Source organism: Ambystoma mexicanum, chromosome 6p, assembly GCF_040938575.1.
Source record: "Ambystoma mexicanum isolate Mex_15411 chromosome 6p, UKY_AmexF1_1, whole genome shotgun sequence".
NCBI classification, from domain to species: Eukaryota; Metazoa; Chordata; class Amphibia; order Caudata; family Ambystomatidae; genus Ambystoma; species Ambystoma mexicanum.
The window spans coordinates 407,494,833-407,520,451 of record NC_090935.1 but is presented as its reverse complement, the minus strand read 5'-3'; the positions used below and the strand labels follow the sequence as shown (position 1 = coordinate 407,520,451).

Genomic DNA, 25,619 nt, shown 5'->3' with positions numbered 1-25,619 from the left:
TGTGCCTGTCATCTTTTGGAAAATTGTTGGCTTTCTCACCAGTGTTATTGGCACGTTGGCATCGCCCTGTGCTGCCTGTTTTGGGTCTCGCATGGTACACCGAAGATGGAGCACTAGGAGCATAATTGGGTATGATCACCATGATCAGCTTTGGACTGCAATCTGCGGTCTCTTTGGCTTAGTTGGTTGCTCCAATACCCCACCCTACGTTGTTCATCCTTCTGTTTGTCTATGCATGACAACTGTTAGCCACATTTCTAGCTGCCTATTTTACTAGCTGCCTGTCAAGTTTAGAACCTGACATCGTGATATGGAATAGAATGAGTTTAGACAACATAACATTTTTACTGTTTTTTTGTTGTGTTTTTTGCTTTTAGGAAAACCGCAAGAAATTTTAACCAACCAGTGTGCAAAGCAGCAAAGTTATCGATAGTAGAGGTATGCGAGCGTGATTTGTTTGTGTTTCTATTGATGTGAAGTATTGTTGAAGCATTTTAAAACCAGCTTCAACGCGCTCGCCTTTGAAGAAAGACGACGTGGAGCAACCCAGGTTCGATCCCCGGGTCGCGCTTAGAAACCTTTGGGTATTAAGCGCGTTATAAATAAACAATTACAATTACGTGTGCATGATATTGTAAATAAAAATGCAAAGAATGAATGATTCCTGCGTGCATTAACATATGCATACAGTTTAATGTGGCAAAGCACTGGCTTCGATTTTTTTTAAATTCTGGTTAATGTTGGTCCTTTCCCCCTTCCCAGCCACACTCCTTCCTGCTCTACCCTACAAGATCTTGTCCACGTGTGCTATTTTCCGTGCAGAAGAGAATGCCTTCTTTTACATAGGAAGAAAACATGTCAATTGAAAGCTTTTATGTCTTTTGCTTTTGCCGAAAAATAAACATGATATGGTCTTCCACACGTTTCTTAAGTTAGTGACTAATGGGCTTGTTTTTCCTACAGGGCAATCTCACGTCAGTGTGAGTACAATTTTGGTTCCACACTCCGTCTTGGGTCCCCCACCCCAACATCAATCCAAAGTGGACTGCGCCTGAGTATTATTTAAAAATCGTGCACCGGGGTGGTGGCACAATTGTTGTATACTTTATCCTTTTTGGCGTTATGACACGTACTCCTTCTCTTTGGCACTCAGAATACCCAATGAGTTGCTAATTGACAGTCTGGATTAGGTGACCGGCTCTGCAACGCAGGGAAAACCCCCTCCAGACATGGCATTTTTGGCAAGATTTTGCAGTTCTATCTTCATTGTGAAAACCATTCGGAGTTTGATCTTTCAGTTCAGTTACACATGTTGATTTCGTCTGATGCCAAACAAGTATTTTAACATTGAACGTTATCATTATTAATGGTCATGGTTCCAATTATTAATCCTCCTCTCTTTAAAGGTTGAAGAGATTGTGGATGTAGGAAGCTTTTCGCCGGAAGATGTTCACCTTCCTAGTATCTACGTACATCGCATCATCAAAGGAGAGAAGTTTGAGAAGAGAATAGAGGTAAACCATGGCTGATTAGTAACCGGTAAATTAACCTTTACCTGTTCCATTGGATAATCCAAGCAAATCATATTTGGAGATATAGTTTTATGTTTTATAGCCTTGTGACTGAAAACTAGATTTCTCTGGAAAAAATAGTTTGAAGGAAATAACACTATAAGGCTCATTTTGGTACGCATGTTTCCTATGGCATGGCACGGGTAGTGTAGCTCGGTGGCGACGCGCTCTTCTTGGAAGCAAGACGACGCTGAGCAACGCAGGTTCGAATCCAGGGTCAACGCTTAGAAACATCTTCGGTATTAACCGCATTATTATAAAAAAAAAAAATATATAAGTGCACCCAAAACATATATAATTATACATTTCCCTGCATTTGTATGGTGGAGTAGAGGGTTAGAACTACCGATGCTCTCTTCCTCTTCACCCTACAAATACTCCCAGCCTTTGCACCGCATGGATTTTCATGCTAGCGCAAATGCTGTGGATCCCTATTGGGACTGCCGGCTTTAGCAAAAAGCAGGCCGACCCCATAGGGGTCCATTGTAAACGCTGCCTTCCATGCGCACGCGGGCAGGGAGCGTTTAATCAATTTGCACACTGGAGGGCAGGGCAGTGTACACGCTTGTACGCCGCCGAGCAAATGACCAACATTTTACGCCGTGGACCCACTTGGCACTTGCCTGTATCTACATGTAACGGGTCCCTAGCGCCGAATTATGAGAAACACGAAAATTAACCCATTAAGTCTCAGGAATAAAAAATAAATTATATTGTTTAAACGAAGTAAAATGCACACTGCACATCATAACCATATTGATGTTTGCTAAGTTAATTGGGGAAACGAAGCCTAAATGTGTTTCTACAGCGTCTTTTCTTATATTGAAGTGGATGGAAGTGTGTAGGTATATGCTATGTGACTACAGCGCCACCCCCTGGTAAAACACGTTTAGTTGTATTGTTAGCTGATGCTTCACCAAAAGCTATAGCCAAAAACGAATGGCAAATGTGGATGAACACACACCTCCCCTATTGATGCGTGTGTCCCTATTACATTAATTTGTATTTTGCTGGCTTTTTCATTTGTTTGGTTGAAAAGCACACATTCCTGTCTGTGATGCAGTTGTATTTGGTTGCCTCTTCTGCCATTGTAATGGGAAGAGTTCCAAAGGTGCAATGTTTTTCAGAACTGTTTTTTGTTTGCTTGAAGTGTGATTGATTGGTTTGTGCATCATTCATAATAGCGTGAGGTTTATTGTTGTTTAATCATGGCAGGCATGAAGCTTTTAGTTGGTTTTGTTTTGGTGATATGCTTTTGTTGTAACATTGGATGGCAATTGACGCTGGATGAGTTAATGTGCCATTGGTTATTTGTAGATTAACACCTGGAGCAAGCAGTTGAGTGTCTGGCAATTGGCGTTAATATGTTCGTTGTGTGGCCTTATTGGGAATGTTAAACTTTGTTGCATATGAGCGAGACACTTGTAAATCTCTAAGAAATAACCGCAACCGATGCTTCACCAATATTGTGTAAACCTGACAATTAGATTTCTCGTAATGTTTGTTGAAGTTGAAACCATTTACTCCTACGTCCCGTCCCCTTTCCTCCATACTTATGGGCCATTTCTCCGTCCTGTGGGATGGGACCGGAGCGCTTTGTAAAAGCATCCAAATATTTCAATTTTTTTTAGTCCTTCCTCTCTTTCTATGTGGGGCCCGGCACGTGGCCGTAAACCCGTCCATCTCGGCTCCGCCCCACGCATCGCCCATCAGTCCTTTTCTCTGCTCGTTCGGGACTGGACACGCTTGTATCCTCGGAAGATCTTCTTCCCTTTTTTTCGTCCTCTCTGGCTCTCGCCAGCGATCGTGTACTAATCTGTCTATGTCGTTCAAACTAGACCATCCTCTTTTTCTAGAGTGTTTGGGTCCGGATCACCGTTGGGACTCCTGTTTTTATTGCAACTCCCTTTCGGTCCGGGCACTTTAACGTTGGTTGGAGCGGTGGGAGGAGGTGTTTCGACGTACTCCTCCTTCGCATTTTCAGGCGTTTATCGACGAAAAGAAGAAATGCCCGGTAAGTTCTTTACTTTTCAGAGCACCCGGCCGGGCGATACCTTTCCGGGCTCTTCCCGAGCCGGGAGGAGCGTTGATCGCTCTGTCACCGGGGATTGCCCCGAGGTGCCTTCTGGGCCTAATAATTGTACCAGAGTTTTCTCCGAGGGTCTCCGTAAGGGGCCTGTGGATACCGGAGCACGCTCCGAGGCCCCTTCTGTGGGAGCTGCCTGTAGACCCTGTTCTACTGAGTCGTGGGGTAGCGGAGCTCGCTCTGAGGCCTCGTTATCGGCTTCCCTCAAAAGTACCGGGGTGCGCCCGAGGCCTCGGATGGGCTTGGTGTTTCCAAATGATGTTCGAGGCCCACGCTAGTAAGGTTGTTACCGGACCTGGGTCCGAGGTCCCTCGTGTAGAGGCTAAAGTGACCAACATTTCTGAGAGGCCTGCCAAGGCCTTATCAGTGAAAGTTGTTCCTCACCGTCCCCGCTGTTGTGGCGACGCCAGAACTGTTGAGGGGGCAAGGAGTGAAAGTTCTTCCTTTACTGGCAGTGCCGAGGTCCTTCCTGTGAAGGCTAGTTTGGCTATTGGTATGTCGCAGAAACATTCCAGGCCTCATAGTACCGGCTTGGCCGAGGTTCCTTACGTTAAGGCTAAAATTGAGACCCCAGGCTCACCGACGGGGACACCTGCCTCACTTCCACACGTGCCGCAGTTCCCCTCAGGTGATGGCAAAATGGCAGCTGTTGCCGCCATGACCACGGTGGCCATTTTGGGTGCTTCCCCTACATGTACGCCCTCGGCCTCAGGTGTAGGAGTTGGTTCCGCGGGTGAACATAAAATTCCTTGTGCGCATCCGTTTAGTCCAGTTTACGATTGGAACGCCCGGCTGCCCCTTCCGCACAATGTCTCGTTGCCTGTGGGTTCGGCACCTTTGATTTTTGTGGACACTTCGGGGGATGGGCCTGTGTGGCAACCCTCCCCACTGCGTCCCTGGAATTATCCTCCTCATGAGAGGCCTTCTCCGGCAGTTCCAAAACCGTCTCTGGAGGACGCCTTTTTCGGCAAATTTCAGACGCTCATGCGTACCGACCCCATGAGAGACTATTTCAAGAGTCTTTTTAGGTAGATATGCCTGCCTGCGTCTCTGGCTCCACCCATTCCACCAGTGGTTCCGCCGGCGCCGCCCTTGCCTACGTTGCCCCCACCGACCCTTCCGCCCTTGCCCCCGTTGTCCCCCGTGGACAAGGCGGTGCCTGACACGGTTCAGCAGGATCCTGACCTGTCGGATGATGCGCAAGACGAGCAGGACAGCGAAGACCAGCCCCGCTCTATTAGAGCTTTTCACAACCGGGTACTGCACATGATGACACGCGATACAGGCTGCATTCTTCGGAAGAGGTGGCCCTGTCATCTTGTCCGCCCCCTCCTCCACAGTAGTGGCCGCGGCCACTTTGCAGTCCAGGCCTGCAGCGTCCTCTTCTATGACGGCGACTCAGGTTCTGGGGAAAGAGGACAAACTCCTGGACTCCCTTGGGAGGAAGATTTTCGCTAACTCAGCCTTGCAGCACCGGCAGGCTAATGTGGAACTGGTGTTAGCGGGGGTGAATATGAAGATGTGGAAAGGTCTGCCGGAGTTCGAGGAGTTCATTCCGGTCGAGAAGCTGGAAGACTTTAAGGCGGGTTTATCTGATGCCAGAGTCTTGGCCCAGGATCTGCTTGAGGCCGCAGCTCATCACATCGACATGTCGGCACGGGGCCTTATGCTGGGTGTTGACACCTCTCGACAGGCGTGGTTGCATGCCACCAAGTTCTCGAAGGAGGTGCCGGACATGGTGTTGGACTTGCCGTTTGACAGTAAGGAGCTTTTCATTCCACAACGGATGTGGAGGTCACCAAAACGAAGGACAGCACCCAGACAGCTAAGTCCTTGTCAGTCCTGGTTAAAACCCCTTTTAGGATCCAAAGACTGCTTTCGCAAAGCCGGCCCTCCTCTGGTTTCAGGGGCTTCCTAGACCGGAAATCCTGTAGAGTGGATACTCCTTTGGGTAATAACCGCCGGAGGCAGCACCAGACTCAGTTTTTCTCCCGCTCCTCAGCCTCCTCCTCAGGTTTAGGTGGTAACACCACTGAAAAGTCTGCCAAATGAGGGTTCTCCTCGCTCGCACGAGACCGCGGTGGGAGGACGCCTTACGTCTCATTGGGGGACGTGGCAGACCATCACCGAGGACAGGTGGGTCTTGTCAGTCGCTTTGGTGGGCTTCCGCTCAACCCATCACCCTACCCCACCCTTCAACCCTTTTTTCCAGTAGTCGAGATCGCCCTCCCTAAAAGCTGAGGTGCAGAAACTGCAGGACCTCAGAGCTGTGGAACCTGTTCCTCTTGGGGAGCGAGGGGAGGGCTTCTACACCCAGCTGTTTACGGTGCCCAAACCCAACCGGGCTGGCCTGCGCACCATCCTAGACCTTTCCCAGTTCAATCTTTTCCTACCCCAAGAGAAATTAAAGATGATCACGCCCAGCCAAATACGGTCTTCCCTGCAGATGGGCGATTGGCTCAGAGTGGTGGATCTTCAGGATGCCTACATGCATATCCTGAACTGGGGTCCACACAGGAGATATCTCCATTTCTCTGTGGGTGCGGAGCATTTCCAGTTTCGAGTGCTTCCTTTTGGCCTAAGTTCGCACCACGTGTCTTTACGAAGATGATGGCGGTGATCGCGGCCTATCTTCGTCTGCAGTGTATCCATGTTATCCGTATTGAAAGCTGCCTGCAATCTTCATTCTCTCCTCCAGCTCCTGTTCCACCTCGGGCTGTCGGTGAACTGGCGGAAATCTTCCATGACAGTCTCTCAGGACTTGATCTTCCTGGGTTTTCGCTGGAATACTATCGACTGCAGAGTGTAGAATGGCAGATCTGTTGGCCACGTGTCAGATGTTTGAAACCACCAGGTTGACATGCTCTCCGACTGCGCAGAGGCTTCTGGGCCTCATGGCCTTGTGTGTTTTGGTTCTTCCTCTTGCTCGACTCAAGATGAGGTGGACTCGGATGGCTCTTCGGAGCTCTTGGCTTCAGGCTGTGGATCTGGACTCCAAGTTGATAATGATTCCGGCTTCCATGAGAGTGGACCTGGACTGGTGGTCGTCTCTCAGCAATCTGTCGGTGGGGGGCCAGGTTTCAGGACCCAGCTCCGATGATAACGGTCACAACAGACTCCTCCCTTCTGGGGTGGGGTGCGACGTTGGATCTTCTTCAGGTCTCGGATCTTTGGTCCCCCCAGGACAAGCTCCTTCATATGAATCATCTGGAGCTTCTGGCGATTTTCCTAGCGCTCAAGGCGTTCAGACCGATCATAGCCAACAATGTGGTCCGGATTCGCACGGACAATGTGGTGTCAATGTTTTACATCAACAAGCAAGGGGGCACCAAGTCTCCCCCGCTCGTGGAGCTGTCTATCCAGATTTGGGAGTGGGCGGTTCAGCATGGTGTCTGGCTACTTGCAGTACGCATTCCGGGCCAGCTGAATGTCACGGCAGATGCCCTCAGTCGGCGGACTATAGTCCGCTACGAGTGGGAACTGAAGGCGGAGGTCCTCTCATGGATTTTCCTGTGCTGGGGCACTCCGGAAGTGGACCTCTTTGCTACCACGGCAAACAAGAAGCTTCCCCTGTATGCCTCCAGAAACGGACCGGGAGCCTCCTCTTTGGGGGATGCTCTCGAGATCCCATGGCACAACATGAGGGCTTCTGCCTTCCCGCCTCTGCCTCTAGTTCATTGGACGATTTGCAAATTGAAGAACTCAGTGAACTGTTCTCTTCTACTCCTAGCCCTGTGGTGGCCAGCCAGGTTTTGGTTCTCAGAATTCCAACACCTGTCAGTGTATCCGCCGGTCAGGCTACCGGTGACCACAGATCTTCTTAACCAGGGGGAACAACAACTGTGGCACCCCTCCCCACAATCACTCAGCTTGGCGGCATGGTGACTGAGTTCAGGTCTTTAGAACATCTTAGCCTGTCTGCGGATAACATGTGCATTATCCAGGCAGCCAGAAAACCTTCGACTAGGTCCCAATACAGAAGCAAATGGCTTAGGTTCTGTCATTGGTGTTTAAACAAGCAGTTGGACCCAAGGCGGGCTACGATTGACACGGTATTGTCCTTATTATCCTACTTAGCAGAGTCGGGAGTTTACGTTCTGTCATGTAGGACTTATCTTTCGGTGGTTTCCGCCTACCTATCTACGGACCAATGTTCTTACTCTCTGTCTAATCCAGTGGTTAAGCGACATTTTGCAGGCTTGACATGCCTTTATGCTCCGATTCGCAGTCCGCACCCGGCATGGGATCTAAATGTGGTCCAGACGGTGTTGTGCCATAAGCCTTTGGAACCAATGGCCACGTTGGACCGCAAGCACCTGTCATGGAAGGTGTCCTTTTTGGTGGCCATAACTTCGGCAAGGCGCGTGAGCTCCAAGCTTTGTCAGTGGAACATCCCTTCTTGGCTTTTCACAAGGATAAGATGGTCCTACGGACTGTTAGGAAAGATTTCTTAATTGTGGGTAATTTTCCTTCCATGTGGCAACCCCTAAACTTTTTGCTGTTGTTTTCACCATGATCTAGACTTTGCCAGAGAAGTGCAGCCTTCTGCCGCACTCCTCAGGGCTTTCGCTCCATTCTTACGGGGAAACTGACATGCCCTTAAGACAGTCAGTACCGGGAAACGCTGTTTTCCGTAGTTTCTTTATCATGTTGCGGCTTTCGTGCAACATGACACAAGAGGGCACTGTAAGCTAAGTTACTGCTCTCTTGGGTCTCTAGCCTTCTACAGGCCCTAGATACTCTTTTTGGATTGTAACTGATCGGTGCAAGTGAATAATGGACGGGAATGGTGGCAGCGACCGTTTCTTGTGTTTTGAGCTCCTTTTGGCGTTTTAAGCGCGTTTCTCGTGCTTATCCCAAAATGGTGGCCTGGCTCCCAAAATGGCCAGACTACGAGGCTCCTTTGTCCTGTCCGCTGACCGTCTTGCTCCCTTCACCTTCCCCAGGTCGAGCCGACCCGGGGCCTTCCTTATTTGGGCATGTACTTTCCCGCGAAACACAGATGCTTTCGCGGGCTTCTACAGGCCTTGTGTGTGCCTCCAGGATGTGGGCTGGGATGTCTGGTCCCAATACACATCCTGGGTGCCAGAGAGTCTAGGGTGGTGTGAATGCCTGGGACCACCGTGGTCCGTGATAGGTCCACATATGGTGTGAGTGTTGATGAGCGGATCTCCCATTGGGTCCCCTCCGTTTTGGCGCGAAGGGAACCGTGGAGAAGAGGGGGCTGGAAACGCCACTACCATGTCGATCTCCTGAGTTCTCACGAACCAAGGAATACAGGAGCCAAGTATCCTGCAACCACGAGGCTGAACCGAGGAATCGCTGGTGACCCGCTGAAGGACTGCTCCTCTGCACTGCTGTTGCCTTGTGAAACCCTTTTTACCTCTGATTGAACCAGAAGGCCTGTACTGGTACTTCGACCCTTGGAATAGCGGGGACAGCTATTCTCGGCATCTTCACCATCTCCTGCACGTAAGCCTTCTGAAGTGTCTCTGGGCCATCCAGCAGACTGACCAGCCTACACAGGAGTCTTGCTCTGTCACCGCCGCCAGGTTGTGTTGTATTTCTAGTCCTTGTCGCTCTCACACGATTCGTAGACTTGGCGTTCACAGGTCTGAAGTGAGTAGTGTACATTTGGCTGAGATACACACGGCCGCTCCGTTGCCCTGCTGTGGTAACAAACTGTGCGGGTTCACTTCGTTTGGGACATCTTTAACTCAACTCTGCTGCTGCAGAATCTACACGACGACGAGACGTCCCCTGCTCTCCTGAACCTGCCAGCACTGAAACTGACGCGGCGAAGCCTGGGTCTGCTTGTATCGGGGACCGGTGAGTAGCATAGCTAGGAACTGGTCGCCCTCCTGCAGGAGCCCCTAGCTTTTCCCCGCTGTGTCAAAACAGCACGCCTTTCCGTACTCGCGCTCTGCTTACTCCACAGTGGAGGCTGCGCTTGAGTCGCGGAACTCTGTTCTTCATTTGTGCACTAAACTGAAGTGCCTGATTTCCTCGAAGAGACTTCCCTTTTTGCCCGTTGGCACCAGCATATGCAGGTACTTTTGAGCACAAGGCTCCACTCTTCGTAGGGCTCGGACTTCCTTTTAGTTAGGTGCCTCTGAAAGCGGACTGGGTCTAAGCATTATTTCGCACTGCCCGTTTTCCTTCCCTTCTAGGTGGACTACACATTTCGTGCATCTAACGCTTTAGACTCGTTTGTATTTGTATATATATTGTATTGGTTTGGTATGTGTTGGTTTACTACAGTTTTATTGTGATTTCTCGCTACGGTCATTATTGCAAAGGCCTTGGAATAAATGTGTATATATTTTTAATATAACACCTGTTTGGAGTAGTTTGTAAGTGTCCTTGCTTTGTGTGCTCATTGCGGGCTTTCCGTCACCCTCACCCCTCTTGAGACCTAGTCTTGACCGCCGCGATCGCTACCCAGATTGGTCTGGCTTGTCCAGAGGTTACCCTGTTCCAAGTAATTAGGTTGGCCTTCTGAACTTCTGCGCCGCCGGGACAGAGTTCAGAAATCCGTCTTGACAAATTGGTGTACAGCGGTGGGACACGACTGAAGGTATCCAGTGTTGCGCACGAACTAAGGCATTTCAAGTTATTCCTACCAGGACACGTAGTGAATTGTTATAGTATAACTTTAAAAAGGCTATAGTCCTATCTAACAGTATGAAACAAATACCTTAACTTTAAATGCTTCCAAATCAGAAACATTGAAAAAGATGTGTGCGGAGAGAGGTGTTTCCTCTCAAGGCACGAAATTGGATATGATCCAAAGAATCGTGGCGTGGCAAGAAGCACAGCTTGACGCTATAACTTCTGAGGACAGTGCGGAAGGAGGTGGGGCTGCTCTCACTGGTAGAACCGACGGTTCTGCCGCTGCACTGATCCACCGCGACCACGAGGACAGGGAGGATGAGATGTCTAATGTTTCCTCTGCCAGTGCTGATGGGGAGGCTATGCTTGAATTCAAGAAGCAAGAGCTGCGGTTTAGGCAGAAGGAGCTTGAATTCAGCATAGCCAAACTTAAAATCGAACAGGCAGAAAAACAGAAAGACAGGGATCACCAGTTGGAACTGGCCAATCTTCAGGTTGCAAATGGTTCCAAGGGTCCTGGACATGGGTCTGGGGCCTCCTCTCATCCACGGTTTCCGAAAGATCTGCTCAGTGTGTATGAGGAAAGGAATGACATTATGGACTGGCTGAATACGTTTGAGTATGCATGTGAAGTTCAAGAAGTTGACAATGCTGATAAGATTGCCTGGTTACTCAGCAGACTGCCCCATTCTGGCTGTAGTGCCATTATGGAAATGTCGAAGGCTGAGCGAGCTGATTTTGCAATGTTAAAGCAAACTCTCATTTTAAAGTTTGGAAAGACTCCGGCCCAATATTTAAAACGATTCCGAGAGTACAAGAAAAAAGAAGGTGGTACTTGGGTATCTTATGTCACTGAATCCTTAAAAAACTTAACTGGCTGGGTCGAAGGTTATAAGGTTTCTACCTTTGAAGGCATGATTAATCTTGTCGTGCTGGAACACATTTTTGCATCTTCTTCCCCGGAGCTTAAGCAGCATTTGGCCGATTCGAAGGAGATAGATCCTAAGAAGCTGGCCATTGCAGCAGACTTATGGGTGTCACATCGAGTGTCCCATAAGGACAAAACTCATCCTGGTAAGCAGGAGGAAGGGAAAAAGTCCAAAGATAAGGAGGGTGGAGAATCTGATAAATCTTCTCAAAAGGGCCACAAAAAGAAAAATAAGGGGAAGACACATGAGAACTCACAGGGTAGTGGAGGTCAGCCTCTGAAACAGAACTCTGGTTACAATAAGCCTCCCTATGTAAACAGACCCAATGGATCTTGTTTTGCTTGTGGAGCAACTGACCACGTGAAGGGGGATCCCCGGTGTAAGGTTAAACCTTTGGGGGTCCACTCCGCTAATCTGGCCTTCTCCTCCTACGAGGAAGAAGAGATTACAGGAGCATCCTTCTCCTCAGACTCATTTCCCAGCGGGATAGAAGCTGAGGTAGTTTTAGTTTCCCTGGGTTCCTGGGAGCCTAAAGTCACAGAGGCTTATGCTAGGATTCCAGATAATACCAAGCACTACTTTAAAGACAGTGTGCTGATCAATGGAGTAGATACTCCAGCTCTTAGGGATAGTGGGTGCAGTCGAACTGTAGTGGATTCTACCTTGGTAGACTCAGAGGAAGTTGCCAGAGCTACTCTGATGCCCACTAAGTTGGCTGACGGCCCACTCCGTATGTTCCCAGTAATACCTGTAAATCTTACTTTAAATGGTACAGCAGTCAGGATTCCAGTGAGCATTCAGAGAAACGTCCCAGGAAAGGTCTTGTTAGGTAATGATCTCAGAGCTTTAGGGCTCATAGGAGACACTGCCGCAAGACCCTACACACGGTCTCAAGCACGGGCAGCATTGGCCAAGACCAATACGCCGCCCCAGCCGAAGGGGAAACCCAAGGCGAAAGGAGTAAACAAGTCAAGACGAGGGAAAGAGAATATTCCCCCGAGTTCGCCTACCACTGAGGTGGAGGAAGTTGGTCAATCGCCCGGGCCTGACGAGGAGGTGGCGATGCCTGAAGTATTTGACCCCAACGACCATCCTGAACTAAAAGACTTGTTAGTAGAAGGTGGTCCTGATAGGGACGAATTCAGTAAAGGCCAACGCGAGTGCCCATCTCTGGAAGGCCTAAGGAGACAGGCCTGCTCCCAGCTTGAAGGTGAACCTCCTGGGACGCATCGGATTTATTGGGAAGGTGGACTCCTGTATAGTGAGCCCACAGAGTCTACAGAAGGAGACCATAGGAGGTTGGTGGTTCCCCTTGCTGTAAGACCCTTCCTCCTGCAGTTGGCGCATGAAGTGCCCCTTGCTGGTCACCTTGGTATTAAGAGGACCAAGCAAAGGTTATCCATGCACTTCTACTGGCCCAAGATGGGGGTGCAAGTAGAAAGTCACTGCAGGAGTTGTGCCTCCTGCCAGTTATCTGGTAAGGTTGGCTCGACAATCCAAGCTCCATTGGTACCACTCCCAGTTGTGGGAATACCATTCGAAAGGGTAGGGATCGACATCGTTGGTCCCCTTGACCCGCAAACATCCTCAGGCAATAGGTTTATCCTGGTGCTGGTCGACCATGCAACCAGATATCCTGAGGCCATCCCATTGAAAACTGTAACTGCCAAGTCAGTTGCAAAAGCGTTACTTGGCATATTTACTAGGGTTGGCTTCCCTAAAGAAGTTGTGTCGGATCGTGGCAGCAACTTTATGTCGAAGTATATGCAGGCTATGTGGAAAGAATGTGGGGTCACCTACAAGTTCTCTTCTGCATACCACCCCCAGACCAATGGTCTGGTGGAACGTTTCAACAGAACGTTAAAGAGCATGATTGGGGCTCTGGAAGAACCTCAGAGAAGAAAATGGGATCTTCTTTTACCATGCTTACTGTTTGCCTACCGAGAGGTACCACAGGAGGGTGTTGGCTTCAGCCCCTTCGAACTTCTGTTCGGTCATCCTGTACGGGGACCCTTAGCCATAGTCAAAGAGGGATGGGAGATGCCCACTCCCCCTGTTAATACCAACGTAGTAGATTATGTGCTAGGGCTCAGAAAACGGATGGTACTTCTGATGGGCTTGGCTAGTGATAAATTGAAGGCAGGACAAGCGCTGGTGAAACATTGGTACAACCAGAAAGCTTCCCTCATCAACTTTACACCTGGTCAGCAAGTCCTGATCATGAATCCCCTAAGGCCTCGAGCTTTACAGGACAAATGGTCAGGCCATTACACAGTGGTGGAGCCCCTGGGTGAGGTTAACTATTTAGTGGACCTTGGAAGGCCTGGACAGGCTCCAAAAGTGTTTCACGTAAATAGGCTGAAGGCTTTCGTCCCAAGAGTCGAAATCGCAGCACTGCTACTGGCTTCAGACGTTGAGGAAGAGGAGTCTGAACCTCTCCCCGACCTGTTCCAAAGCGGTCCTTCAGATAGCTCCTTTGAGGGTGTCCGAGTGGCCCCTCACTTGACTTCTGATCAGCAGGCTGAGGTGAAAAGTTTGCTTAGGCAGATTTCCCCCCTGTTTTCACAGTCGCCTGGTTCGACACCTTGGTGCAAACATAACATAGACACAGGAGACCGTGTACCTACCAAAAGTAGGGGATACAGGATGTCAGACAAAGTACGGTCTTATATTAAGACCGAGGTCAACAAGATGTTAGACCGTGGGGTGATTGAACCCTCTAGTAGTCCTTGGTCCAGCCCTGTGGTTTTGGTTCCAAAGGCAGGCACTTCTGAATTGAGGTTCTGCGTGGATTACAGGGCTCTGAATGCTGTCACCAAGACAGATGCACACCCCTTGCCTCGAACAGATGAGCTGGTGGATACTTTGGGTGCCTTAAAGTACCTCAGCACGTTTGACCTCACTGCTGGCTATTGGCAAATAGCTTTAGCAGAACATGCCAAGGAGAAGACAGCGTTTTCTACTCCAGACGGCCTTTACCAATTCAGGGTAATGCCGTTCGGGTTGAAAAATGCACCTGCCACTTTCCAGAGGCTTGTGAATCATGTGTTGAATGGGTTGGACGAATTCTGTCTTGCATATCTGGACGATATAGCAGTTTTCAGTGCCACCTGGGAAGACCATGTGAAACACCTCAGGATTGTGCTCCAGGCTCTTCAGAAAGCATACTTGACCATAAAGGCTAGTAAATGCCAGATTGGACAAGGCTCCGTGGTTTACCTTGGACGTGAAGTAGGTGGAGGGAGGATACAGCCTCTTCCCAGTAAAGTACAAGCAGTACAAGACTGGCCTACCCCCACTACACAGACCCAAGTGAGAGCCTTCTTAGGACTCACGGGGTATTACCGAAACTTCGTGGCAGACTATGGCACCATAGCTGCCCCTCTGACTGCCCTCACCACTCCGAAGAAACCCAAGAAGGTAACTTGGACCGACGAGTGTGAGAAGGCCTTCAACTGCTTAAAAGACTCCTTGTGCCAGGCCCCTGTCCTCAGGGCCCCTGATTATCAAAGACCTTTTTTTGTGCAGACGGACGCCTCTGACACGGATAGGAGCTGTACTATCGCAAGTAGATGAGAAGGGTAAGGAACACCCTATTGGTTTTATTAGTCGCCAGCTTAAGGACAAAGAGCTCAGATGGTCCACAGTGGAGAAAGAATGTTTCTCTGTTGTGTGGGCCCTACGGAAGCTGAGGCCCTACCTCTATGGGACCCACTTCACTGTGCAAACTGACCATAAGCCCTTAAAGTGGATAATGAACATGAAGGGGGAGAATCCAAAGTTGCTTAGGTGGTCCATAAGTCTACAAAGCTTCGACTTCACTATTGAGCATAGGCCAGGTGTCCAACATAGCAATGCTGATGGGTTGTCCAGAATGTTTAACCGACCTGAACAAGAGACTCATCCAGGGGTGGATTAGTTCCCCCTGTCCATAGTCTGGGAAGGGCGAGTGTTAGGAAAGATTTCTTAATTGTGGGTAATTTTCCTTCCATGTGGCAACCCCTAAACTTTTTGCTGTTGTTTTCACCATGATCTAGACTTTGCCAGAGAAGTGCAGCCTTCTGCCGCACTCCTCTGGGCTTTCGCTCCATTCTTACGGGGAAACTGACATGCCCTTAAGACAGTCAGTACCGGGAAACGCTGTTTTCCGTAGTTTCTTTATCATGTTGCAGCTTTCGTGCAACATGACACAAGAGGGCACTGTAAGCTAAGTTACTGCTCTCTTGGGTCTCTAGCCTTCTACAGGCCCTAGATACTCTTTTTGGATTGTAACTGATCGGTGCAAGTGAATCACGGACGGGAATGGTGGCAGAGATCGTTTCTTGTGTTTTGAGCTCCTTTTGGCGTTTTAAGCACGTTTCTCGCGCTTATCCCAAAATGGTGGCCTGGCTCCCAAAATGGCCAGACCACGAGGCTCCTTTGTCCTGTCCGCTGACCGTCTTGCTCCCTTCACCTTCCCCAGGTCGAGCCGACCCGGGGCCTTCCTTATTTGGGCATGTACTTTCCCGCGAAACACAGATGCTTTTGCGGGCTTCTACAGGCCTCGTGTGTGCCTCCAGGATGTGGGCTGGGATGTCTGGTCCCAATACACATCCTGGGTGCCAGAGTCTCTAGGGTGGTGTGAATGCCTGGGACCACCGTGGTCCGTGATAGGTCCACGTATGGTGTGAGTGTTGATGAGCGGATCTCCCATTGGGTCCCCTCCGTTTTGGCACGAAGGGAACCGTGGATAAGAGGGGGCTGGAATCGCCACTACCATGTCGATCTCCTAAATTCTCACGAACAAAGGAATACAGGAGCCAAGTATCCTGCAACCACGAGGCTGAACTGAGGAATCGCTGGTGACCCGCTGAAGGTCTGCTCCTCTGCACTGCTGTCGCCTTGTGAAACCCTTTTTACCTCTCATCGAACCAGAAGGCCTGCACTGGTACTTCGACCCTTGGAATAGCGGGGACAGCTATTCTCGGCATCTTCACCATCTCCTGCACGTAAGCCTTCGGAAGTGTCTCTGGGCCATCCAGCAGACTGACCAGCCTACACAGGAGTCTTGCTCTGTAACCGCCGCCAGGTTCTGTTGTATTTCTAGTCCTTGTCGCTCTCACACGATTCGTAGACTTGGCGTTCCCAGGTCTGAAGTGAGTAGTGTACATTTGGCTGAGATACACACGGCCGCTCCGTTGCCCTGCTGTGGTAACAAACTGTGCGGGTTCACTTCGTTTGGGACATCTTTAACACAACTCTGCTGCTGCAGAATCTACACGACGACGAGACGTCCCCTGCTCTCCTGAACCTGCCAGCACTGAAACTGACGCGGAGAAGCCTGGGTCTGCTTGCATTGGGGACCGGTGAGTAGCATAGCTAGGAACTGGTCGCCCTCCTGCAGGAGCCCATAGCTTTTCCCCGCTGTGTCAAAACAGCACGCCTTTCCGTACTCGCGCTCTGCTTCTGCCCACAGTGGAGGCTGCGCTTGAGTCGCGGAACTCTGTTCTTCATTTCTGCACTAAACTGAACTGCCTGATTCCCTCGAAGAGACTTCCCTTTTTTCCCGTTGGCACCAGCGTGTGCAGGTACTTTTGAGCACCAGGCTCCACTCTTCGTAGGGCTCGGACTTCCTTTTAGTTAGGTGCCTCTGAAGGCGGACTGGGTCTAAGCATTATTTCGCACTGCCTGTTTTCCTTCCCTTCTAGGTGGACTACACATTTCGTGCATCTAACGCTTTAGACTCGTTTGTATTTGTATATATATTGTATTGGTTTGGTATGTGTTGGTTTACTAGAGTTTTATTGTGATTTCTCGCTACGGTAATTATTGCAAAGGCCTTGGAATAAATGTGTATATATTTTTAATATAGAAAAAAACAACAGGGTAAATTAAAGCTCGAAGAGCCAGAGTGGCAATTGCCTTCCCAAACCGTAGGGAAATACTGATACACAGGGAACGGTTTTCTGGGGAAAAAGATTCATCAACTTGCCGGTGAGGGCAAGACCAAACAACTAATGATATTTTTGTTAACCATGGTCCTGTTCACTTAGGCACAGGTGGAAAAGCTGGTCTGATGCAGGGAAGGAGGGAGGGGAGGGCAACCAGCACAATGATGTGGGGGAGTGCGAGAGGGGAATTAAATCTCGGATTCTTAAATCTAAGCAGCTAGCCGTCACAAGTGCAGAGATTGAGGCATCGGAATAGTCATGTAATTTTTATTTTAGCATTGATAACTGGAAAGTTCCTTGCAAAAGGGTGGTTGCCCAGAGGGTGGGTGAGGTGATATCAAAATATCACTAAAAAATGCACTGTCCCACTTGTTATGGGATGGGAAAACCCATGTTGTTGTGGGGTTTTCTCTCAATTACATGCAGTAACCCCTGTTGGTATTGGGGGTATCATAAAATGTTGTGGTGAGGCCACAACAGGTGAGGTCGACCGGTTTCGATGGTTCAAGGGTGATTAACGACCATCTTCTTCAGGACAAGATCGATTTTCATATGCTGCTGAGTAGCGACTGTCCTCTTAGTAGGGCAGCAATAACAGGCTGCAGAGGGATCCGCTGCTTCTCCATGCAGTAGGGACGTGCATGTATTTGAAAGCATCCGTCAGCCTCGTGGTATATTATTCAACTGGAGCACGTCCAATATCATTAGTTGTTTGGTCTTGCCCTCACCGGCAAGTTGATGAATCTTTTTCCCCAGAAAACCGTTCCCTATATTTTTAATATAACACCTGTTTGGAGTAGTTTGTAAGTGTCCTTGCTTTGTGTGCTCATTGCGGGCTTTCAGTCACCCTCTCCCTCTTGAGACCTAGTCTTGACCGCTGCGATCGCTACCCTGATTGGTCTGGCTTGTCCAGAGGTTACCCTGTTCCAAGTAATTAGGTTGGCCTTCTGAACTTCTGCGCCGCCAGGACAGAGTTCAGAAACCCTGCTTTCTTGCCGAAGGTGGTTTCTGAGTTCCATCTAAACCAGTCCATTTCCCTGCCAGTCTTTTTCCTGAACCCCTCTTCAGAGGCGGAAAAGGTTCTACACTGTCTGGATGTTAAAAGTGACATCTTGACAGAACTTCCGAATTTAGGAGCTCTTCTCAACTGTTCGTCACCTTGGTAATCCACAAGGTAAATAGGCCTCTAAGGCGATCATCTCTCGTGGTTTGCATTACGGAGCCTTACACCATTCAAGGGCTGAAGCCTCCTAAAGGTATTCGTGCACACCTGGTGCAGGGCAAGGCAGCCGCAGTTGCCTTTCAGAAATATGTCCCCTGGGAGACCATCGCAAAGGCAGCTACTTGGGCCTCCCCATCGGCTTTTTGTAAACATTATTGTTTAGAAATGTGTTCGAGAGCTGATGCTCAGCTTGGTCAGGCTGTGCTGAAGAACCTGTTTCAGTAAGGGGGTTTTCCATCCACCCAGAGTTCCTGTAAGGAGTGCTTGGGAATCTCCCATAAGTATTGAGGAAAGGGGACGGGACGTAGGAGTATAACCAGGTTACTCACCGTAGTGACCACCTTACTCCTAGTCCATAGTCCCCTTTCCTCCATATGCCCACCCGCCGTCCCCGCTAATAAGGTTCCTCTGTTATTGCTAAAAGGTCTCTGACCTGGCGATAAAAAAGGACTGATGGGCAATGCGCGGGGCAGAGCAGAGATGGGAGGGGTTACGGCCGCGTGCCAGGCCCTGCGTAGAAAGAGAGGAAGGACTAAAAATGTTTGATATTTTTGGATGCTTTTACAAAGCGCTCTGGTCCCGTCCCAAGTATGGAGGAAAGGGGACTATGGACTAGGAGTAAGGTGGTCACTACAGTGAGTAACCTGGTTAAAAACGATTGCCATGATTAAATATCCATTTATTGTAAATCCATGATTTAGCAGGGTGGATATGTGTGCTATCAGTAAGGGTGCAGAAGGAGGCTGACACAAAGGTGGCATATTTGTAGGCAAAGACTTGTATTCAGCGAAAAAGAGAAAAGAAAACCTCCCTTTCTTTATCTCGGCCGGGGGTTAGGGGGCGAAGGGGTAGAGGTTTTCCTGCCTCAACTAAAATATCTAAGATGACTGTCAGGATGTCTGTCAACTCAAAATGTCCACCGTTCTGTGTCATGAAAACCTTGCTTTTGTCCCTCACAATAGAAAATATAACTAAAGTAGTATTGCTCTGGCCAATCCTAGGAGAATGACTCCCTTCTCTTGGGTTCAAGTTCCTGGTTTGTTGTAACAGTTCTATTCAGTTCAGAACAGTCTTGTGTCTCACACGTTATTGAGGGGAATTTCTCCCATCCCTTGATAGTAATGCTCCAAACAATACTACTTGCGTGTTATCAGGGGGAATGTCTCCCTTTCCCTGATAGTAGAGTCCTACTACACTCTGGTACTGCTCCTTGGTGGGTCAGGAAAATGTCTCCCTTTTCCTGATGGACGCTTTCAGATGGCCTGGGGGAATGACTCCCTTCCCCAGGCCTTCTTGGACTTTACGTCCAGTCCTGGCTACCAGGAAAATGACCCCTTTCTCTTGATATCCTGTCCTCAGTTCATCACAACCAGGGACTCCCTCCCCCTGGTCTTCTTGCCATCAGACTTGACACCTATAACACCCAGTTCTGGTCTCGCATCTTCTTTGACTTGGCCTACTTGGTCACTTCCCTGCTAAGTACTGCCACAAGGAAGATGACTTGTATTTCTATCTTGCTCTCTATCGTTGGGGTCCTCAATGCTTTTGTGACCGTTAGTGGCCTTGGGGCTACCACCATCACTAGCAAGACATCCTTGGATGCAAAAGTCACCTTCTCTCACATTGGGGTCTGCAACCCTTCTTGGGTGGTCATTAGTTTTGATAATGTCACAAGGAAGATTTTGTCTAATCCCTTGTGATTCCTTTCAAATTTGGGTACTTTTGCCTGCCCACATTTGCGCATTTAGTTACTCCATTTCCAGGGCTCTTTCATGCCCCCACCAGTCAGCCCACTCTCTCCGGTACCTTCTGGGATCTTCCCACTGGGCTCCAGTCTCTCCTGAGGGCTGCACCAACTCTGTTTCGTTCTTCAGCAGCTTCCGACAGCTTGTGGGTCGCTGCGTCGGCTCTTGCAGTATCATCACCTGTTATGGACCGCACAGTCCACTTCCTCCTAGAGGATGTGCTGCTGACTTGCCAGCTTTTTGCAGGGTCTTGTGTCACACCTGCTAGAGACGAGTCTCTTCCTCTGATGGCGGCCCAGTCTGACGCTACCACACCGAGCAGCTTCCATGAACGCTGTAGCTCCGGGGATGGCTTGACATTGTGTGAAGTCCTTCAGTTTTTAAAGTCCATACAGGTATGTGTGAGGAATTCGACCAACCTCAGGAAAATGTGTGGGGCTAATCCACAAACATTTTCCTATTCTCACACCACGACAAACTCATAGACCTGTATACTCTGGGTGGACACAGCCTAAAAGCACAGTCTGCCCGGTCATATTTAGTTGGAATATGACAGCCAGGAATACACACTGTCCTCTCCAGAAAGGGGGAGGGCCAACACTCCCAAACCCCCTGCCATGGCCTGCCTGATTAACTAACAACGGCTCCAATGTTTCCGCCCTGCTCTTTTGTTAGGCCCTGCAGCTAATGGCAGCGATTAGCATGACAAATAGAGGGTACTTCAAACCAGCCCACTGTGGGGCCTGGCTACAGAGGTTAACAAAGAAGGAAGGAAACCCCAATAACCTTTCATATGACTGTTAACCTGAAGCCAGCTCCCGACCTCCGTATCATTGACTTTGAACTGTAATGTCTAGGACTGCGTGTTTACAGTAGTCCACTCCACAGGGGGCCCCATGCATAAGGTACGAGAATATGCTTTGCAGGAGCCAGAGTCTCTGGTCTTGCCGCAACTTCATGGGAGACCTGCTGTTTTAATCAAGAACCACAGAGAGACTATTTGATCCAAAATAGACTGGAGGATGGGTGGGACTTAGTATCACAAGTTTTAACCCCTTTACTTCTCTGTTGCAAAGCTCTCTGGTTATGACCTCAGGCATACAGGGCATTGTTGGTAGGGACCCCAGTATTGGTTCATTAAGGTAGTATTAGCCTACACCAATCACTGTGGTACACTTGGCTTTAAAAGAGGGCTGATCTCCTCTTTTGGCAGATCTGGAGACTTTGCAAGGAGAAGCAATAAAAACTCGATCATTTCACCCTGGCTGAAGAAACAGTCTGCCTTACATCTTTCGCCAGTGAAGGAAGGCACGGAACTCCAAAGTAGGAAGCTAGATCCCTCCCATAAACATCTCCAAGGGAACAAAGGGAGATGCCGAATACAGAGGACCCTTTAGCCGCTCCAGAACCGGTACCCAGCCAGCACACATCCTGCCCAGCTTGGCTATGCAGCAAGCTTCTTGGGTAGGAAGTGCCAGAAGATCTCTGAATCCGAAACCAAGGCCAAGGCAGCTGCCTGCAGCACACTCCTCAGTCTTGGGCTGTCCACCTTAAAGGATGAAGTTTTATTTATTTATTGAGCATTTGAAAGGCACCTATACAACAAAATAGTGTTTCGAGGCACCACAAGGCAAAGTGGGGAGGGAGCAGGGGGGGGAAAAAAACAATGACAAAACAGTGTATATATATATATATAAACTGCAAAAACACATAAAGGCCACAGATGATACGATTGGAAAAAATAAAAAATAAAAAGCATGAAGCAGTGGGAACGACGACATATTGTCTTTATGTACTCCTGCATATTGTATTCCCCCACGAAATAACTGTATAGGCACTGAGCTATTACGATGTATGTTGGGGGAAACCAATGTTAACTATAACCGTTTCAGAGGTTTAACTAAAATAGATAGGGGATGACTGTACAAAGAGTTGCAATTATGGCCAATTAGTCCCTTTTTGATGTCTATGTTTGGGACTTACCTATGTAAAGATGGCCGAAATTTTACGACCATACGCCAAAGTGAGTCCTCTTTCTTTGCCTAAAACCATGCCACATGAGCTATTTTAAAGTACTGGTAACATGGATCACCTGTTGTGAACAAGCGGTGAGGAAACCGCGAAACGCGTCATTTTTTGCTATGCAAGGGCCATATGTTTTGGGAGGACCACAATGTTAGTGGATTTTTATGAGCCATATGCTGCGCAATTTTAATTAATAAAGAACATTTGTTTGGACACAGAACACCGGTTTCCTGGAGTAATATTTTTCGAATGGGGGAGTGCTTTCCATGGACTGTAGAGAAAACAGTCTTTTCCGACATATATATATATATATATATATATATATATATATATATATATATATATATATACACACACTTGTGTTCCTACTAGGCCTTATGACATTCGGACATGCAAGTATTATGTAGGGAAGGGAGCGTAGGGGAGGGGGAGGAAGTAAGGTATGGGCAAGTGCTGATGGGGGAGCCTGGGAGGCAAGTGCCTCAGGCTGCCAGGGAGGAGGCCACTGGCTAAGTGCTAGGGCGGAGGAATCCCAGGGTAGGATGCACAACTGCCAGGCAGGGGCCCGCAAGGGCTGTGCTGAGGGGGCTGGTCTCGACTGGATTAGAGTGCTTGGTAACCTATGCGATTCATGAAGGACCAGGCCGCCAATCTCAGTGGAAGTGGCATGTTTAGTAGGTAAGAGAAAGAGGTAGAGAGTCCCTAGCTCCCAGGTATTCTTCTTTGTCTCAGTATTGGAGTCAGTAAATGGTATAATGCCATAATGCCACAATAGCAAATGGAAGTGCTAGCTAATGGAGGTTGGTTGGAAGATGGTAATGGGTTTGGTAAGGTTAGTCTGGGGATGTTGTGCCTAATTCTGCCCAGGTGTTAGTCCTTCTCCTCGGGGGTGGGAGGGCACTGAGTCCCTCCCCATGAGATCCTCCCGCATTTTATCACCCCCAGGGGGACTATCGGGTAGTGGTCTCATCTACCTGGTCTCATGGAAAGGGGCTCCCCCTCATCAAGTGATGACATCTGATGAATCGTCACATATCTTATAGGAAATACATGGACAAAAGTGGTTTGTTTCAAAACACTGACCCTCCCAGCCTGTTGCACTGCTCCGAATTTCACAATGTCGGAGAAAAAAAGTCCAATTCTGTGGGCAAAAGTAAATATTTCTCCAAAGAGTACATTTTTCTTATTTGATGCCGCTTTGGTGCTCCCGTGAAAAGAATAATACAATGCTTGTTTTGTTAATTGGCTAGCCATGTTTTGGAAGAGATGCCGATGGTGCGAAGTGCCTACCTGTGCCAAGCATATTGCTTTGCACAATGAACATGTAAGTGACATTGTGACAGTAGCCTTTATGCAGCCTTCTTTAAATGTCCAGCCTCTTTTGTAACTTGCAGGGTCAGGCAAAATGAGATAAATGTTAGCCACAGCGATTCACCTCTTTGAGCAAAATGTCCCAAAACCCCTCATCCCCAACCATATGTAATAATTCTGTTTACAGTTCCTATGCATGGAACTATTTCCTTAGACAGAGCACTTTATGATCCTAGGGCCAGCCATTGAGCTTTTATCTAGACCTCTGGTTAGTACATTTATAATTTTGAACTTTTATTTCTGAACCTTAATTGAGTTATCTTATTTAATGGACTAATGGACCAAAGGTTGTTTCCCAAATGGGTGGTGTTCATTTGATCCCATTGAGATGATTGAAAAGGTGGAGTAATGCCGATCCATAATGCTTTCTTCTAGTTATCTTTTCCTTGGGGGTTTTGCTTCCACTTATCCTTCTTGCGTGGCTCCCCCTTTTGTGATTTCTATTTTCCTCTTGCTTTGTCTGCGCACAGCTCCCCTCTTTGCAGAAGGCTTCCTTTATTTATACAGCGCTTTCAGGAATGTGTCTACATACACACGACCACTCTAACTTTGTATCATTGCTTTGTTCTCTTAATCATTCGTCAGTTTCATTCCGCACATCTCTCTTCCTACACGGTGGAGCTGTTACACTGTATCTCGCTTGCACCTTTCACATACCAGGTTTCTCACTGCATTCAACTCACCTGTTGTGTTTTCTCAAATTCTTTATTAACGTCTTTTCTGTTAGAGGTCAGGGTCTCACTGCCTGCCTCCCAAACACTCCTGGGCTGCTGTCCTGGCCCAGGGGAACAAGCAATTTCTAGAATACAGTTCAAAAGGCATTAGCACACCTCCCATCTCCCATCCACACTTCTCTGGCTCTGTGGAGACACAACTTCCTAGCCACGCTTCTCCCTGACGCCCCAGCTTGCAGATCTTCAGCATCTCGGCATCATGTTCTCCTCCAGCTGGTCCCGGGCAGCCCTGGCATCTCAGCTCGCCATCCAACTCATTCACTTTGCTCCCTGACTGTGCCCATTTTATATTCTCCAGAGTTTGTAACAGGCTGCAGGTGAGCATGCTTGACGTCAATTGCCTAACCTTGCCTGGCCTTGTTATCGGTCCTTGCGGTACTCCATTGAGTATACTGGTGTGCTTCTGTCCCAGTACCATAGTGCTGTTTCACATAGGAAGTCTGTATTCTTCCTCACTCCTTCTTCATCACAGTACTTGAATGGTACTTTGGGGAATGAAGATGGTGGCTCTTATAATATCCCATGAAGGATGACTGGGGTGTGGGGGCAGGGGGTTGGGTAGGTCAATGTCAGAGAAGGGGGGGATAACATGTCTCACCCTCGGATATTCCCTCCCCAATCCCTGAGGACCCTCTACCCTGGTGATCTTCCCTTTCTTATCCACCGCCAGGGTCGGATTCCAAAAGCAAAGGCCATCCCCTAGCCACCTGTCCAGAAGATCCCCAGGGAGTAGGTAGGGTACGACCCTTAGGTTTTTCCCAGTAAGTATCACTCAATTGCCCTCACCAGAAGTGTTGCCAGAACCTACCTGATGCAGAGTTTTGGGAGTAACAGAAGGAACCTTTTGGTGGAACTGCAAGTGTTTGCACAGAAGGAAGATGCTTTTTTTAAAAAAAAAATAATTATTGGCATTTAAAATATAACCAGTACGAGTGTGCCAACAATCAAATTTCCCCATCCCCCACCCTCAATACCATTCAACTTTTCCCAAGGTATAGTTTATTCACAACCTCATGTATTGTGCTTATATCACATAGTGACTTACTTGACACTTCTTTCGGCATCCCACATTGGTTAAGCATCGTAAGAGGTCTCTGTGTATAATACATCACTACATTGTTATGTCCATTTTCTGTAGTTTAAGCTACGGTGTGGCAGTTCCCACCTCTTCCTCGCCAGTTTGTCTAATCAGGAATTGTGTGTAGGGGTCCCACATGCGTCTATCACTGTATTGGATGCGTGACACAGAGCCACATCCACTCTCCATGCCATTACAGTATAAAATATCCACCCTCCATTGAGCTATCTTTGTGCTTTGTTTCCCTCCCCACATCATCGCCACCCATCACTTGGTCAGTATCAAGAGCAATCCCACCAGTTTGCGTGTTTGGGGA

The 25,619-nt window shown here is 48.6% G+C and overlaps 1 protein-coding gene across 3 annotated transcripts in view; it reads left to right on the top strand.

Annotated features, from left to right (window-relative positions):
• The window catches only part of OXCT1 (3-oxoacid CoA-transferase 1), a 1,005,602-nt gene that overhangs the window by 437,761 nt on the left and 542,222 nt on the right, over positions 1–25,619 (top strand). For all 3 annotated transcript variants that reach the window (XM_069627204.1, XM_069627203.1, XM_069627202.1), the window contains 2 exons: positions 378–438; positions 1,407–1,514. In XM_069627204.1, coding sequence (XP_069483305.1) covers positions 378–438; positions 1,407–1,514 — 169 coding nt within the window. The remainder of the gene's footprint in view (positions 1–377; positions 439–1,406; positions 1,515–25,619) is intronic.